The 16,524-nt window shown below is 49.5% G+C and overlaps 1 protein-coding gene across 3 annotated transcripts in view; it reads right to left on the reverse strand.

The window, feature by feature from the left end:
* Positions 1-1,452: 1,452 nt before the first annotated feature.
* LOC116977687 (retinoic acid receptor RXR-gamma-A-like) overlaps positions 1,453-16,524 on the reverse strand; it is a 143,769-nt gene continuing 128,697 nt past the window's right edge. For 2 of the 3 annotated variants that reach the window (XM_033028360.1, XM_033028361.1), the window contains 7 exons: positions 14,425-14,604; positions 13,446-13,606; positions 9,842-9,971; positions 7,985-8,117; positions 6,012-6,103; positions 5,270-5,375; positions 1,453-3,814 (listed from right to left, as the gene is read on the reverse strand). In XM_033028360.1, coding sequence (XP_032884251.1) covers positions 3,667-3,814; positions 5,270-5,375; positions 6,012-6,103; positions 7,985-8,117; positions 9,842-9,971; positions 13,446-13,606; positions 14,425-14,604 — 950 coding nt within the window. In that variant the 3' untranslated portion in view covers positions 1,453-3,666. The remainder of the gene's footprint in view (positions 3,815-5,269; positions 5,376-6,011; positions 6,104-7,984; positions 8,118-9,841; positions 9,972-13,445; positions 13,607-14,424; positions 14,605-16,524) is intronic. The other variant, XM_033028359.1, reaches the window with a different exon arrangement.

A 16,524-nucleotide genomic window follows, 5' to 3' on the forward strand; every position in this document is an offset into this window, starting at 1 on the left:
CGTGGACAAAATGGCTGGGCTCAAAATGAAGGGAGCTCTGGCCCCGATGCTGCGATGCATCTTCTTCATTTCCCTACCTTTGCTGTGTATCCCATGGCTCGGCACACACACTACATACATTCAGCACACTACAACTGCTTTTCAGTTTTCTGTGGGAGGTGGGGAGGAAGTTATCCTGGTTTCTCAAACTTGGATGAACAGCTGATTCCTGCTTTCCCCTGTCCTTCACTTTGTTCCCCAGCCCATTTTAAAACCACCACATAGGAAATCAGTTCTTGGAATCTAGCACATTAGTTACCCTAAACACCTCACTGCGATCACCCCTCAAATACTCACACTCAGAAGAATATAACTTCAGGCAAACCATTCTCAACCTTTGAAGCATCTTCCTTCATTGTGGCAGGCAACTCTCTGATCTGCAACCCCAGGGGGCTAATGGAGGCAGGAACAGGCACAATGTTGGACAATTATCTGGATGACCACCTAAAACATTGTATAAAAGGCCACACGCTGATACTGGAAACTGGATTGGGTAACTGGTGGCTGGAGTGGACATGATGGGCTAAAGGGACCCGTTTCCCTGGTGTATGGCCCCACTACACCAATCCTGGTGGGACCTGACCAACATTCTCTACACTTTAAATGGATCTTCCCTTTATATTCAAGCCTCCTTGGGATCAAGGCCAGGCGTATATTAGATATTTCTGCCTGTATGTTATCTTTCACAATGTTTTCATAAGTGATAGGAGCAGAATTAGGCCATTAGGCCCATTAGTCTACTCCACCATTCAATCATGGCTGATCTATCTCTCCCTCTCAACCCCATTCTCCTGCCTTCTCCCCTGACAGTGTCACATCCCTTACTGTTTAGCAAGTTTTTCAATTTGTCTTTACAGTGAGGGCCACTACATTTTGTGTTCCTGCATTTCATTTTTACATACTTCAAACAATGAGGTAATTTGACTCCTGAGTCTGAAGAAGAGTCCCGACTCGAAAAGCATTTTGTGGCTATGTTGGATGTAAACCAGCATCTGCAGTTCCTTCCTACACATTGGACTCATTTTGTTGGGCTCAGAGAGCAAGCGCATCAGTCCTGCATCTCCATGAATACTCCCTGCAATCTATTCTGTCCATATTCCTATCAACAACACCCCCACTACCCTGAATCTTCAGGGTGATTCATCACTTCTGCACACCAGGGGCAATTGACAGTGGCCAAGTAACCTAACAACCCGCACGTCTTTGGGATGTAGAGGGAAACTGGAGCATGCAGGAGAGAATGGCTACAGGGCGGCATGGTGGAGCAGCGTTGGAATTGCTGCCTTACAGCGCCAGAGACCCGGGTTCGATCCTGACTACGGGTGCTGTCTGCAGGGAATTTTTACGTTCTCCCTGTGACAGTTTCCTCCCACATTCCAAAGACGGACAGGTTTGTAGATTAATTGGCTTCAGTAAGATGCAAAATTGTCGCTAGTGTGTAGGATAATGTTAGTGCATGGGGTGATCGCTGGTCGGCACAGACTCGGTGAGCTGAAGGGCCTGTTCCCACGGTGTATCCCTGAAGTCTAAAGGGACAACATGCAAACTCCACACAGACAGCACCAGAGGTCAGCATTGGACCCAGTTTGTTGGTACTATGACACAGTGGATCTACCCACTGCACCACAGTGCTACCCAGCAGTAATTGGAGTCCACCTGGGGTTGTACATGTGTTGGCATGGGAATAAGATTGCCTCCAAGTCCAAGCTGTGCTTTGCAAATGGAGGTAGGGGATTCAGGCAAGATGTGGCAGCACCAGGTGGGGTTTTGCAAACCCCACCACTTGTGGCAACAGGCAGATAGATACGTTATCTGGCCAAAGGGCAGTACGGTGAGGCGAGGTAAAGCAGCATTGCCATGATCCAGAGATCGCTGCATGTACAGGTGGTGAGAGCTGTCGGTCAGGGCTTCTGAAAGGGACTAGGATGGACACTGGGGGGAACATTGTCAGTAGGAAAGTGGGACTGATTGAACGTGGGTTGCTCTACAAAGCATTAGGACTAATTTGATGGGCTGAAAGGCCTTAGCAGTGCTGGTTTTAACATCCATAGTTGTACATTTGGTGGAGGTGGTTGGTGAGAGGGGCGCAAACCCTGGTCAAAGCAGTGGGTTTTAAAGGAAGATTTGATGAGAGTGGGGACTGAGAGCTGGCAGTGTAGGGATAAGCTGGACCAGACAGCGGAGTGGGAAGGGGAGGGAGCCAGGGACATCGGGAGCAATCTAGCTAGTCTTCACTGGGGAAAGCACTGATGTAGGTAGTGAGTTGTCAGTGAAGTTTGGACAGCACCTAAAGGGTGGGATGAAGATAAACCGATTGGAAATAAAACACGGTGCCTGATGATCCCACAGGGACATAATAAACGCTCACGAGGCTGCAGTCCAAAATATCACTTTAAATGTTACAAAACTAGAAGAGTTTGTTACTTTGAGCATTTGGGAGATGTTACTGAGATGACAACTGATTTCCGCACTGCTGACGTGCATTTAATAAACCGGGAAGGTGATGTTCAATCTAACCAGGGCAGCATGAACTGTGAAGAACCCTGACAACAGCTGTAACTGAGGGTTAGATTGACACAAACATCCAACTGGTTCACTAGTCCCTATAGAAAACCTTTAGCAACATGTTGAACCTGACTCCCCACGCTGGTAATTCCTAGTTTTGTGACAAAGTGAAAAGCTCCTGAGTTTTATCCGCACACTCAGGGCGACAAGGGATGGGGAAAAGGCAATGGGCCTGCGTGCAAAGACAGGATACGTAAAGGTGCTCGGGACATTGAGGTGCAGCTCAGCACACAGTCTCGGTGAAGGGGTTACATCCTCCCACTTATGCTGCTTATTCCAGCTCCCATCCCTTGCCCATTCCCATTCACCTAGCCCATCCTCTAATGGATGCAAGCATCTTGTCAAGCTCCCTCCATCCTGCTACCGATTGCCTGCACCCGACTGATTCCAGAGTGACCCCAGTCTGTTCCCAGTACACGGGGCCACTGGAGAATCAAACACAGCAGGGGATTGAAGCTGCTTTCATGATTAATAAGCAGCTCAAAGACTTGACCCTGAACCTGAGAGTAGGGGCAGCTGAACCTGAAACAGTGCCAGGTAGAAGAAGGTGGCTCGCTGGTGTCTGGGGAGCCTTGACAACATCTTGAGCATGGGAGTAACGAACAGGAGAGGGTTCAGTGAAGCAGGACTGGGTTGCAAGGGTGCTTTCTGAATGGGAGCTGGCCCGCTGTGTGGTGAAGTGGGGGGGGAGCCCTGCAGCTTAAACCATCCGTGGATAACAGTGGTGGAGAATGTGCTGCAGGTTCAGGTTGTGAGTTAGGGCCCCAAGGCAACATGAACCCAGGCAGTGGGGAGCTAGCTGACAGTGCGGACTGAAGCGTGAGAGGTACCGATTTGTCAACCTGATTCAATCGTCTCCAAATAGAACTTTGTCTTTTAAAATCCCTGTAACAAACTATCAAATAATTGCTAGGCCGTGCTTGTTCAAGGTACAAAATACGTGTTGTTTTACAAGTTAGACGGATGGCATTATCTTGGTTCTATTCACACAATTAGTGAACATATTTACAGATTTTGACATTAAGGGAGGGTGGGCGGGGGGGGGGAACGCGGGAAATGGATTCACGTCATTTGATGAGGAGCCTCCAGCATCTCCATCAGGAAGGTGTCGATGGGGGTGTCGCCGATCAGCTTGAAGAAGAACAGGTGCTCGAGGCACTTGAGGCCGATGGATCGCAGGGCCGGCAGTCGGAGCAGCAGCTTGGCGAACCTGGGGAGGCAGAGGGAAGGTTCTCGTCAGTAGCTGGTGTGACAAGACTGATGGAGGAGATAGTGGTGGAGAGCCCACGTAATGTCTGCAGCCGCTCCCAAAGCGAGGGATAAAACCAGGTGCTTTTAATCCATTTGAATTCAAATCACAACAATTGCTGTCTGAACGTAACTTTTTTGGGTCGAGGCTTGTGAAATAATTTGTCACACTCTAAATACCAAGGATGCGTCTCTTCCTGACATCCGAGTCAATCTGAAATTCATCGAAAGCGGCCGACTGATTAGGCAACATTGTTAACCTGGGACTACTGATGAAGTAGAAGCAGGAGATCATTCAGCCCCTCGTACCTGTTCTATCACTCAGTGTGATCTTAAACACCGCCAGATAAGCACATCTTCCTGATATTCTTGGTCCCCTTAATATCTAAAAATCCTCCAGCCTCCACCTTGAATTCCTGCAGCCCTGCTGTCCTGAATGGCCAACCCGTTATTTTGATGCAGTGAATCCCTGGTCCTAAACACATCCTCTGGATATTGACAGTGGCTGACTCTATGATGGTAACATCTTTGAGTATCAAGGTAGGTGGTTAGACTCTCTTTAGTTGGAGGTGACCAATACCTGGCATGGTACTGAAGGTCGTGGATGAAGCAGCTAAAGATGATGAGGCCTTGAACAATGCCCTGAAGCGTTCACACTGTGATATCTTAGGGGCGGGATAACTAATGTCCCACAGCCACAACCATCTTCTCTTGGACAAGGAATTAGACAATTAGACAACTGCAGATGCTGAAAATATGGAATAAAACCAGAAAATGCTCAAAACATTCAGCAGGTGAGGCAGCATCTGTGGAGAGAGAAACAGTTTACTTTTCATGTTCAGGACCCTTCATAGAACGGAAACATTAGCTGTGCAGGAAGGAACTGCAGATAGACCGAAGGTAGACACAAAATGCTGGAGTAACTTTGCGGAACAGGCAACATTTCTGGAGGGAAGGAATGTGTGACGTTTGGGGGCGACACCGTTCTTCAGTCTCAACCCGAAATGTCACCTATTCCTTCTCCCGAGAGATGCTGTCTGACCCGTTGAGTTACTCCAGCATATTGTGTCTATATTCATTTGAAACATTAACTGTTTCTGTTTCTGCCAGACTGCTGAGAGCTTCCAGCATTTTCTGCTCTTATTATCAATGAGTAGATTATTGGTGAGCAAGTGTCACTGATCACACTATTAACTAGACCTTCCAACCCTGCTGAAGATTGAGATGTGACTGATTGAGCAGTAATCAGTCAGATTGGATTTTCCCTGCATACCTGGGCATTTTTCCATGTTCCGCACTGTGGGGTAGATGCCAGTGTTGTGGACAGGATCGGCGGAGACGTTAAGAACAAGGGAATACAGCCCTACACAGAAGCTATGACAGCAACAGAGGAGCAGAGATGTGTGGAGTTTCTTACCGGCCTGGCTGCTCTGGGTACTTGTGCTTTGTAAAAGCTTCTAGTGATGCATAGACCTTCTCCCTCAAAGATTCCACCTCACCTGGGTTCGATAAGCCTTTAGCATCTAAAAAGCATATTGAAAATATTCACGTTAGTTAAAATACAGGCATACAGAATAGGCCAGATACAAACATTTCACCAGCACTATCATCGTATTCACTCACTACACACCATTCCACCAAAAAAGCCATCCTTCTCACTCCATCCTTCTCACTTATGTCGGCCAAACCCCTTCCTGATTCATCCTGCCCTGAAGAACCGCCTGTCTTGTCAGACTTTACTCTTTTGAGATACAGCGTGAAAATAGGCCCCTGGACCCAGCATCTGTGCCGACCAGCGATCAGCCTGCGCGCTAACACTATCCTTAGCTGAATGAATGAATACTTTATTGACACACGTGACAAATCAGTGAACTTCTTTGCTTGCATATCCAAGGTATGCAAATAGTCGCCACATAGAGGGTGCTTACAAAGTTACAAAGTACACCCCCCGCCAGGTCTCCCTTTGTTCTCTACCCCTCCCCCTCCCTCACAGCAGTCCCCCCATGCTGGGTCCTCCATTGTCCATTGTTCTTCCCCCCCTCCGTCACAGTGGCCCCCCCACATCGGGTTCCCATTGTTCCCCCCCTCGGCAGCGATGTCCTCACACCCACGTGGTCCTTCCTCATCCGTCGCTGTGAAAGTGTTGGTGCAGGCCATACCTGGATTGAAGAGAACAATGGCTCTCAGGCATCCCAGCTCTGTCTTGTCCATCTGCATGTCTTTCATCTTGGAAACCAATTCGGTCAAAACCCTAGTAGAGATGTTAGAAGGATCAGTTACAGAGCTGCATTTGTATGTGATCTCATATATTATTTAGCCATTTTGACTCCCAATGTTCAATTTCAAAATGGGCTACGTTTTTTGTTCCCTATTCTCTCCTCTCCCATCAGGCAAGAGGTATAAAAGTGTGAAAACACACACGCTCAGATTCAGGGCCAGATTCTTCCAGTTGTTATCAGGTAAATGAACCATCCCATCACCAACTAGAGAGCAGTCTATCTGTCTCATTGGAGACCCTCAGACTATCTTCAATCGGACTTTACTGGTCTTTATCTGGCACGAAACGTTATTCCTTTTATCCTGTATCTGTACACTGTGGCCGGATTGATTGCAATCATGTATTGTCTTTCCACTGACAGGATAGCACACAACAAAAAAGCTATTCATTGTACCTCGGTACACGTGACAATAAACAAAACTAAATTTATAAAATGGTTACTCTGTGGCAAATCCCTCTCCTCTCCAGGACTCTGTCTAACCCCTCAACACCAAAACCATCCAAAATCCCTGCACTCATCCCACCCTGGCATCTTGTCACCTCAGACCACCAGCTTTCTGCTACCTCCGCCGCAACCTCCTCTCCCCCTCTCCCTCCTCCAACAGGTCCCCTGAAAAATAAACTCATCAACCAAGTGCTGGCCTGAATGTACATAGGTCATCGTGTGATGGTTCGGTGCCTCTCCCTTACCCGACTAAGCTGCTGCCAGATGCTGATGGGCGCTGCGCTGTGGTCAGGGTAAGTGTAGCATGCGATGGGATTACATGGGTCATCAGGGAAGGGAGTGATGTAGGGCGGACCCAGCCTCTGTCGAGCCCTCCATAACACCATTGTCAGGGTGGGCTCTGGTCTCCCTGATGCACGGAAATGAAGTGTGAAGCAAAGTGTGTGGTGGCACCAATGTCCCGATGCAGGGTCACCAGTGGACCCAGTGTGCCTGACACAGGGCACAGCAGGGTCACGTGTGTGGAGACATGGTACACAGCAGGGTCACGTGTGTGGAGACACCATACACAGCAGGGTCACGTGTGTGGAGACACCATACACAGCAGGGTCACGTGTGTGGAGACACGGTACACAGCAGGGTCACGTGTGTGGAGACACGGTACACAACAGGGTCACGTGTGTAGAGACACAGTACACAGCAGGGTCACGTGTGTAGAGACACGGTACACAGCAGGGTCACGTGTGTAGAGACACAGTACACAGCAGGGTCATGTGTGTGGAGACACAGTACACAGCAGGGTCACGTGTGTAGAGACACGGTACACAGCAGGGTCACGTGTGTAGAGACACGGTACACAGCAGGGTCACGTGTGTGGAGACATGGTACACAGCAGGGTCACGTGTGTGGAGACACGGTACACAGCAGGGTCACGTGTGTAGAGACACGGTACACAGCAGGGTCACGTGTCCTGAGGGAGAGACATGGGCTGAACGAATAAAAAACCCATTAATTGAAGTAACCAAGTCTTCTGAGGACATTCAGCTCATCGACTCCCTGCCAGCCCCCAGTGGAGCAGGCCCATCAGTCCCACTAATGACCTCCCCGTTCCTCTCTCCCACACTCGGCCACTTGTTTCCGCTGCCCTACACCAGGGCGAATTCACACAGTGAAGGGAACCCGACCCGAACAACTGCCCTCTCACTGGAGGTGTCACAGGGCACCAGCACTCCAGAATGGGCCTGAGGGGTGAGGGGTGAGGGTGGGGGAGGCGGCGGGTCGGGTACGGGGTGGTGCGGAAGGGTGGGTAAAGCATCGTCTCCCAACGCACTGACTGCGACTGGCGGGGAGCCGTAGGGAGGAGGGAGAGAGGAGGAAGGGCACTGGAGCGCGGCCAGCGGTTCCCCTACCTGTCGAAGATGGAGCCGACGCCGGCACTGTGGGCACTGCTGCGGTGCACGTGCAGCCCGGTGGCCAGGAGGATGCCATCCTTCACCGAGATGGAACGATGCGAGAAAGAGGCGATGAGCAGCTCGTTCCAGCCTGCAGGGCAGACACACAGGGTGAGCCTCCAATCCACAGCAGACACACCTTTTAGTTTTAGTTTAGAGACACAACATGGAAACCACAGATAGCTGTGGAGGCCAAGTCATGGATATTTTTACAGTGGAGATCGACAGTTTCTTGATTTGTACGGGTGTCTGGGGTTATGCGGAGAAGGCAGGAGAATGGGGTTGAGAAGGAACGATAGATCAGCCATGACTGAATGGCAGCGTAGACTTGCTGGGCCAAATTGCCTAATTCTGCTTCTAGAACTTATGAAACAGGCCCTTCGGCCCACTCTGGGAGAGGGTAATGGGTGCCCACCAGGGTGGATGGTTGTGCAGGAAAGAGATGGGGGAGAAAATGGACAGGTGTTACTTAAAATTGGAGGATTCAATGTTCATACCAGTGGGTTGTCAGCTACCCAAGCGGAATCGGAGGTTCCTTTCCTCCAGTTTGGTGTGGCCTCATTCCGGCCATGGAGGATGCTCAGGTCAGGAAGGTCAGTGTGGGAACGGGAAGCGGAGTTGAAATGGTTAGCAACCCGGGTGATCTAGCAGGCCTTGGCAGACCCAACAAAGTATTTGGCGCAAGGTGGTGCAGCGGTAAAGTTACTGCCTTACAGCGGCAGAGACCCGGGTTCGATCCTAACTGTGGGTGCTATCTGTACGCAGTTTGTGCATTCCCCCTGTGACCACGTGGGTTTTCCACCGATGCTCTGGTTTCCTCCCACATTCCAAAGACGTGCGGGTTTGTAGGCTGATTGGCTTTGGTAAAAATTGTAAATTGTCCCTAGTGTGTAGGACACTGTTAGTGTACAGTAGGCCGAAGGTGCAAGAAGGAACTGCAGATGCTGGTTTACACTGAAGATAGACACAACATTCTGATGTGACTCTGTGGAGCAGGCAGCATCACTGGAGAGGAATGGGTGATGTTTCGGGTCGAGACCCTTCTTCTCACCTAATCCTACTATCGATTCTGAAGAAGGGTGTTGATCTCCAGTGATGCTGCCTGTCCTGCCTGTCCAGCATTTTGTGCCTATCTTTGGTGGGCCGAAGGGCCTGTTTCCGTGCTGTATCTCTAAACTATAATAAAGTAGTCTATGTTTGATCTCGCTGATATAAAGGTGGCCACATTGGGAGCACCGAATGTAGTAGATGAGGTTGGAGGAGGTGCATGTGAACCTCTGTCACAGGTTCTTGCTCAAGATTCCAGCATCTGCAGTCTCTTGTTAATTTTCCTTCCCTCTGCACCCCTGGCCAACTCTTCCCGCCTGCCCTCTGTTAACCAGAGCCTCAACCATTAAACTCCAATCTGTTTCTTTAGCCGCTACACATACCCGTCTCCCAATCCCCTTTCCTCCCTGCCCCCTTTGTGCTTTGAACTCCTGCTACAGGATGTACCTTTAGAAAGGAGATGAAGAGGGATTTCTTTAGCCAGAGGGTGGTGAATCTGTTGAATTCATTGCCATAGACGGCTGTGGAAACCAAGTCAATGGATATTTTTAAGATGCAGATTGATAGGTTCTTGATCAGTAAGGGTGTCAGGGGTTATGGGGAGAAGGCAGGAGAATGGGGTTGAGAGGGAAAGATAGATCAGCCACGATTGAATGGTGGAGTAGACGATGGGCTGAATGGCCTAATTTTTGCTCCTATGACTCACGAATATATGCTTTCACACTAGGCGAGGCTGGGCCTGGTCGAGGATTCGGAGCTTCCACTCACCTGCCCGAAGAAGGATGACCTGATCGTCGAGGGGGAGGTCGGAGAAGTGAGGGATCCTCTTGGCCCACTCCACCAGCGTGAACAGCTGCTTGTCTGCCGCCTGACAGATGTTGGTGACTGGGTCGTTGGACTGGAAGACCGGGGAGAAGGTACAGACAGCGGTTTTAGTCAATGTTACCACAGATCACACAAGCTAAAACAAAGCCATGGACCCTTCCTCAGACTCATTTTCTCGCCCTCCTTTAATAGCGCAGGTAGCCCCACTGCCGAGTCCCTTCTGGGTCTGAAGGTGGTCTGACAAAAGGCAGGGGAAGTTCATAAGTTCTTAAGTGATAGGAGCAGACTTAGGCCATTCGGCCCATCAAGTCGACTCCATTTAATCATGGCTGAACTCTCTTTCCTTCTCAACCCCATTCCCCCGCCTTCTCCCCATAATACCTGACGCCCGTTCTAATCAAGAATCTATCAATCTCTGCCTTAAAAATATTAATTGTCGACCTCCACAGCCTTCTGTGGCAATTAATTCCATATTCAACACCCTCTGATGAAAGAAATTCCTCCTCATCTTCCTAAAGGTACAATGTTTTATTCTGAGGCTCTGACCTCTGGTTCTAGACTCTCTGACTAGTAGAAAATCTAGTCAGCAGCATCTCTCTGCTACCATCGGGAAGAAAGTACAGGAGCCTGAGAATCGTGACCTCCAGCTTCTAGAGCAGCTTCTTCCCATCAACCGGCAGATTTTTGAGTCCCCCTGCACCACCGTAATCATAACTCTACCTCAGCATCAAAGTCCTGCCACCATCTGGTGCCTTAGCCAGGTGAATCTTTGCATATTCGTCCCAGAAGTGGATCTGCAATTGTTCATTACAATCACTCCACTCTTTTAAATCTTTATTTGAACTACAGCATTTCTTACTCTAACTGTGTTATTTATCCTGTATTGGACAGCTTGATTGTAAGCATGTATAGTCATTTCCCGGACCGGATAAACAGCAAAAAAGCTTTTCACTGTACTGCGGTACACGTAACAATAAATTAAACTATACTTTGGGCTACTAAAGATCACTATCAGGTTCGGTAACTGCTCTGCCCAGGGCAGGAAGGCTCTGCAGAGAGTAGTGCGTTCGGCCGAACGCACTATGGGAACTACACTCACCCCCCTGCAGGACCTATACATCAGAAGGTGCAGGTCCAGAGCCAGCAACATTATGGGGGACCCCTACCACCCCAGCAACGGACTGTTCCAGCTGCTCCGGTCAGGCAAACGCCTCCACTGTCATGCTGTGAAAACAGAGAGGATGAGATGGAGTTTCTTCCCACAGGCCATTAGGACTGTAAACTCTTATCTCACCAGGGACTAATTTACTGTTGTGTTGTGTCTTTTTAAAATTGTTTTTTTTCTAACATGTAAATACTGATTCTGTTCTATAGCTTTTGCACAATCCGCAGGCATTGCCACTTTCATTTCACTGCACATCTTGTATGTGTATGTGACAAATAAACTTGACTTGACTGCATTGATGTACTTTGGCTTGCATAATTGCCATCTGGTTTAGCCAGAGTCGCGAGTTTAGCCCGGGTTTATAAGTGTGCTGTTGCCTTTATTTTTGTTGTGTTGTTGTGTACATTGTGCCTGTAATGCTGCAACAAGTATCCTGGTGAATATGACAATTACACACTTATGATTCTAGACTTTTAAAAATCTAATTGCAGTATTTGGCAGCTTGCGTTGCATTTCTTACATTGCAACGCTCCTAAGGGAGGACCTCATTGGCTGTTAAGTTCTCTGGGATTTTCAGAGGAATGATACCAAGGCAACTTCCTTCTTTAATATATACTGAGGTCGAGCAGACTGAACATTAGTTGAGACTTTCATGCACAAATCAGAGACCTCTAGTTTATGTACCAGCAGTTTACACACTCAATGAACTCTGCATGATGTATCAACGCTGAACACTGTGTGCACAGGATTGCAAGCAGGGGCTGGAGCAGACTGTGAACGGTTTAACTCAACCTTGAACCACGACACTGGGGAAGTCTCCCTCCTATCCCTGCAAACTTCAGTGCGATGGATCGGCAGTTTGTAAATAACCACCAGAGGGCAGCGACATGCTGATCTGTGCACACACGCACACACACACACACACACACACACACACACACACACTCTCTACCACTCTCTCTGCCATTGTGCGATCATAAGCATTTTGAACAGTAAATATAGTCCCACTTGCCTGCGTTTGGCCTATATCCCTCTAAACCCGTCCTATCCATGTACCTGTCTAATGTACATGGATAGGTACATACCATTCCCCCCCCCCCCCCCCCCCCCCCCACCGCCCTAGTCATTCTGATAGTTCCACCGTTCACATCCATTTATCCCTTTGTTATCACCTCTGCCAGAGCCAACAATGGACCATTGTGGGCTCCACCTTTCCTTGGCCATCAGTGCCGGCACTGATTTGTTCTGAGCTTTTGTTCAAACTGTTAGTTTCCCTCTCCCCTGACTTTCAGTCTGAAGAAGGTTCTCGACCCGAAATGTCACCCATTCCTTTTCTCCAGAGAAGCTGCCTGACCCGCTGAGTATCTCCAGCATTTTGTGTCTATCTTCGGTGTAAACCAGCATCCTCGGTTCCTTCTTACACATACCTAAATGTTTCTTAAACATTTAAGATTTCCCCCAGCACTTTGTGTTTTGCTCAAGATTCCACAATCTGCAGTCCCTTGTGGCTGGGATAAAACAAAAGCTTCCCCTACCTGCCCCGGCCAACAGGCCCACATAGCAGGATGTCTCTCCACAGTAGCACTGAGGTGACCTTGTGTTCAGTGCATGAATCTAGCGAAGCAGTGATGGAGGACGCTCAGTTTACATAACACAGAGATGTCACCACTCCAGGTGCTGGGTGATTTCCCACCGAGGTCAGCGGCCACTCTGCATTTGATTGTCGGAATAGAGTGAAAGGCCTGGATAGAGTGAACATGGAGAGGATGTCTCCACTTGTGGGAGAGTCTAGGACCAGAGGCCATAGCCTCAGATAACAGGACATATCTTTAGAAGAGGAATTTCTTCAGTCAGTGGGTGGTGAATCTGTGGAATTCATTGCTGTGGAGGCCAGGTCTATGGATATTTCTAAGGCAGAAATTGATAGATTCTTGATTAGCAAGGGTGTCAGGAGATATGGGGAGAGGCCAGGAGTTTGGGGTTGTGAGGGGAAAGATAGATCAGCCATGATTGAATGGTGGAATAGACTTGATAGGCCGAATGGCCCAATCCTGCTCCTAGAATTTATGAACTTATGAGAATCACGTCAGGGCATCAATGCACATGGCACAGGTCAGAGGTCAGGGTCATTTGGCTAGCGGTTGCTGGGCTGGAGATAGAGGCAGTGATGGGTCAGCCCTCCATCCGACATAGGGTGACGGGCATCGTGCCCGGCAGTGAGTGCTGGCACCGGCTGAGGCAGGCGAAGATGGTGGTAGACAGGAGACCGCCCAGACAGAGGAGGAGAGTCTGAATAAAACGCATAACAATTAAATGGCACAAATATCCACCTGTCCTGAAGTTAAGCAGAAAGAGAGGTGGAAGGGATTCTGTACTACACACCGAATTTCCCGGACTGGCCTCCACATACGTCTCCGTCTTTGGCTCCACAGCCAGCTCGGCTTCTAGAATCTTCTCCACGGGCATGTCGTCATTGATGCTGCTGCTGGGCTCCAGCTCGTTGTCACTCCTCTCCTTCCCCCGCTGCCGCTCCTCCTGCACGGCTGTGGAAGGGAAACAGGACTGACACTGAAGAGCAATCACACCGAGCGCCAATGCTCGCCCACCCACCGTCTCCAGCCGCCCTGCAGCTCTCACCCCCTTCTCCCCACACTTGCCAGCTCCCTCCTGCTCCCATTCCTCGTACATTGTCCTTCTGCCAACACTGAGGGTCCAGGTCATCCCATAAACAACTCACAGGGAGGCAGGACAAGCCTTTGGAGAGCAGGCGTGTATTCATCTCACATGCCTGTAGTGCCTAGAAAATGGAGGCCTCTCTACAATCACCCTGGCTGCTCCCAGTTTGTGGCTCTCTTGCTTCTCTCTTCGATCTGGTGGTCAGTCCTGTCTGCTTACTGATACTCTACTCTGTATCTAACCCGTGCTATCCCTGCCCCAGCAATATGTGATGGAGAAGTGATGAGGGAGCTTAATGGGCCTGTCCCACTTAAGTGATTTTTTGGGCGACTATAGGAGACTGCCGCAAACTTTTCAACATGTTGAAAAATTTTCGGCGACATTGGGGAGAATGTTTGTTGTTGTAGGTTGACATAGGTGCTGTCGTAGGTTGTCGCCAGGTGTCATAGGTGAATCCCATTAAAATTAGTCCCTGGCAGTCGCCTAAGTGGGACAGGCCCAATGCTGTATCGAACCTTCTCTTACTGCTCTGGGAAGTCCGTGATGGGACAGTGTAGAGGGAGCGTTACTCTGTCTCCCACCCTCTATCCCTGCCCTGTGAGAGTGTGTTGGGACAGTGAAGGAAGGAGCATTACTCTGCCCTGCCTCTTGTTGGCGGTGTTCTTGCTGCTGTGGTGAGACTTACCTTCTCTCTTCATGCCTGTGGCCAGGCACTTCTGGTAGCGGCAGTATTGGCAGCGGTTGCGTTGGCGCTTGTCGATCATGCAGTCCTTGGTGTCCCGGCACGTGTAGGTGAGGTCCTTACGCACAGTCCGTTTAAAGAAGCCTTTGCAGCCCTCACAACTGTACACCCCGTAGTGCTTCCCTGCACAGAGTGAGGCAAGTAGTCAGAACCAGTGTGGTGAAGAGAGGGCCAGCGGTGCCAGGATTACACTGAGGTTACAGGTTACACTGAGATGAGGCAGCAACTGTACCACTGCGCCACCACCGTGCCACCCGTGCTGCTCATTACATCGGGCATCCCCTTGCCCTCATGGGATCAATCAGAGCACCCGGTGCCGGCTACTAACTACTCCACTCACAAATGCAGAGCGCCCTAATTAAAACATCCATAATGCAGCACGTTTGAATGTAATTGCTGGGGTCATCAAAGATTTAAACATTTCAAAGCTCTAGTGCTCTCATTTATATTAAAAGAGAATGGAATAGGTTGAATTTCTGCTGTGGGTCCGTAGCTTCAGCGGGCTCGACGACTCTCTGCAGTAAGGCCAACAATTCCCAGGCGCAGCCTCTCCTGTTCGCCTTAAAACTGGGCAGGCGGTTGGTTTCTGCACAGGAGGATCCTACTGGTCAGGAGCTGCCCGAATCTGCCCATGGGGTTTACTCCAGACAGCCCGCAGGGAGACCGTATCTCAGCTTAATGTGGTATGGGGAAGGCAACACCTCTGACTGTATTAATGCTGTATCCCTCTCCACAGAGACGGTGGCACAGAGGCGCAGCGGTAGAGTTGCTACCTCATGGGGCAAGAAACCAGGGTTCGATCCTGACTATGGGTGCTGTCTGTACAGTTTGTACGTTCTCCCGGTGACGGTGTGGGGTTTTTCCGGGTGTGCTGGTTTCCTCCAAAGACATACAAGTTTGTAGGTTAATTGGCTTCGGTAAAGACTAGAAATTGTCCCTAGTGTGTAGGACCGCTGGTCGGCGTGGACTCGGTGGGCCAAAAGGCCTGTTTTCGTGCAGTATCTACAAAACTAAAACTAAAGATGCTAGAAAAGTCTCTCTCCACTGACCCTGACTGCTCCCCATCCCCAGCAGTTTGCTGCTCCCCGGTTTTTCTGTTCTATCTGTTGATCAGTCCTGACTGCTTACTGATACTGTATATCTAATCTGTGCTGTCCCAGCCCTGTGTGTGATGGGACAGTGTAGAGGGTGTAGATATTGTAAACCCCATGCCTCTCTGGGCAGATTCGGGCAGCTCCTGACCAGGATGAGACCCGCAAACTAAAGATGCTGCCTGACCAGCGATGTATTTCCAGTACAGTATTCCCTGTTGATATGTCAGGTGGCATGGTGTTGAGGGAGTGCAGTGCCTGAACATAGCAGGCATAGCAATGCCTTAACACTGGGCATCACCCTGCCACAGTGAAGCAGTATTGCCCCTTCCACAGTGCAGCACTTCTTGCCCTTTAAACTGAGATGAGGAGGAAATTCTTTAATCAGAGGGCGGTGAATCTGTGGAATTAATTGCGGCCAAGTTAATGGATATTTTTAAGGCGGCGATTAATAGATTCTTGACTAGTACAGTTGTCAGGGGTTATGGGGAGAAGGCAGGAGAATGGTGTTGAGAGGGAAAGATAGGTCAGCCATTATTGAATGGTGGAGTAGAGTTGATGGGCCGAATGGCCTAATTCTGTTCCTAGAACTTATGAAGTCCTGTGCCACACTATAATTAAAATCAGCAGAGAGCCATCTCTCAGCCACCCATCATTATATGGACCGACTGCACAGATCCATCAAGCACCACTGTACCACCCTGTTCACTTCACACCCCCCAGCTCCAAGCAGACTGCCTTTCCCCCCTCTCGCCGTGGTTCACTGTTCTTCCTGTAAGAATGTACTGGATGCAGGTTACCAGATGATCCCTTTCTGGGATGTTAGCCCTGTATTTCGATCTTTCCTCGACACTGTGTCCAGAATGGGCAACGGGCAGAACATATTTATAACAGTGTGTAGCAAGGAACTGCAGATGCTGGTTTATACCGAATATAGACTAAATATGGAGTA

The sequence above is a fragment of the Amblyraja radiata genome, chromosome 10 (genome assembly GCF_010909765.2).
Source record: "Amblyraja radiata isolate CabotCenter1 chromosome 10, sAmbRad1.1.pri, whole genome shotgun sequence".
In the NCBI taxonomy this organism is placed as follows: domain Eukaryota; kingdom Metazoa; phylum Chordata; class Chondrichthyes; order Rajiformes; family Rajidae; genus Amblyraja; species Amblyraja radiata.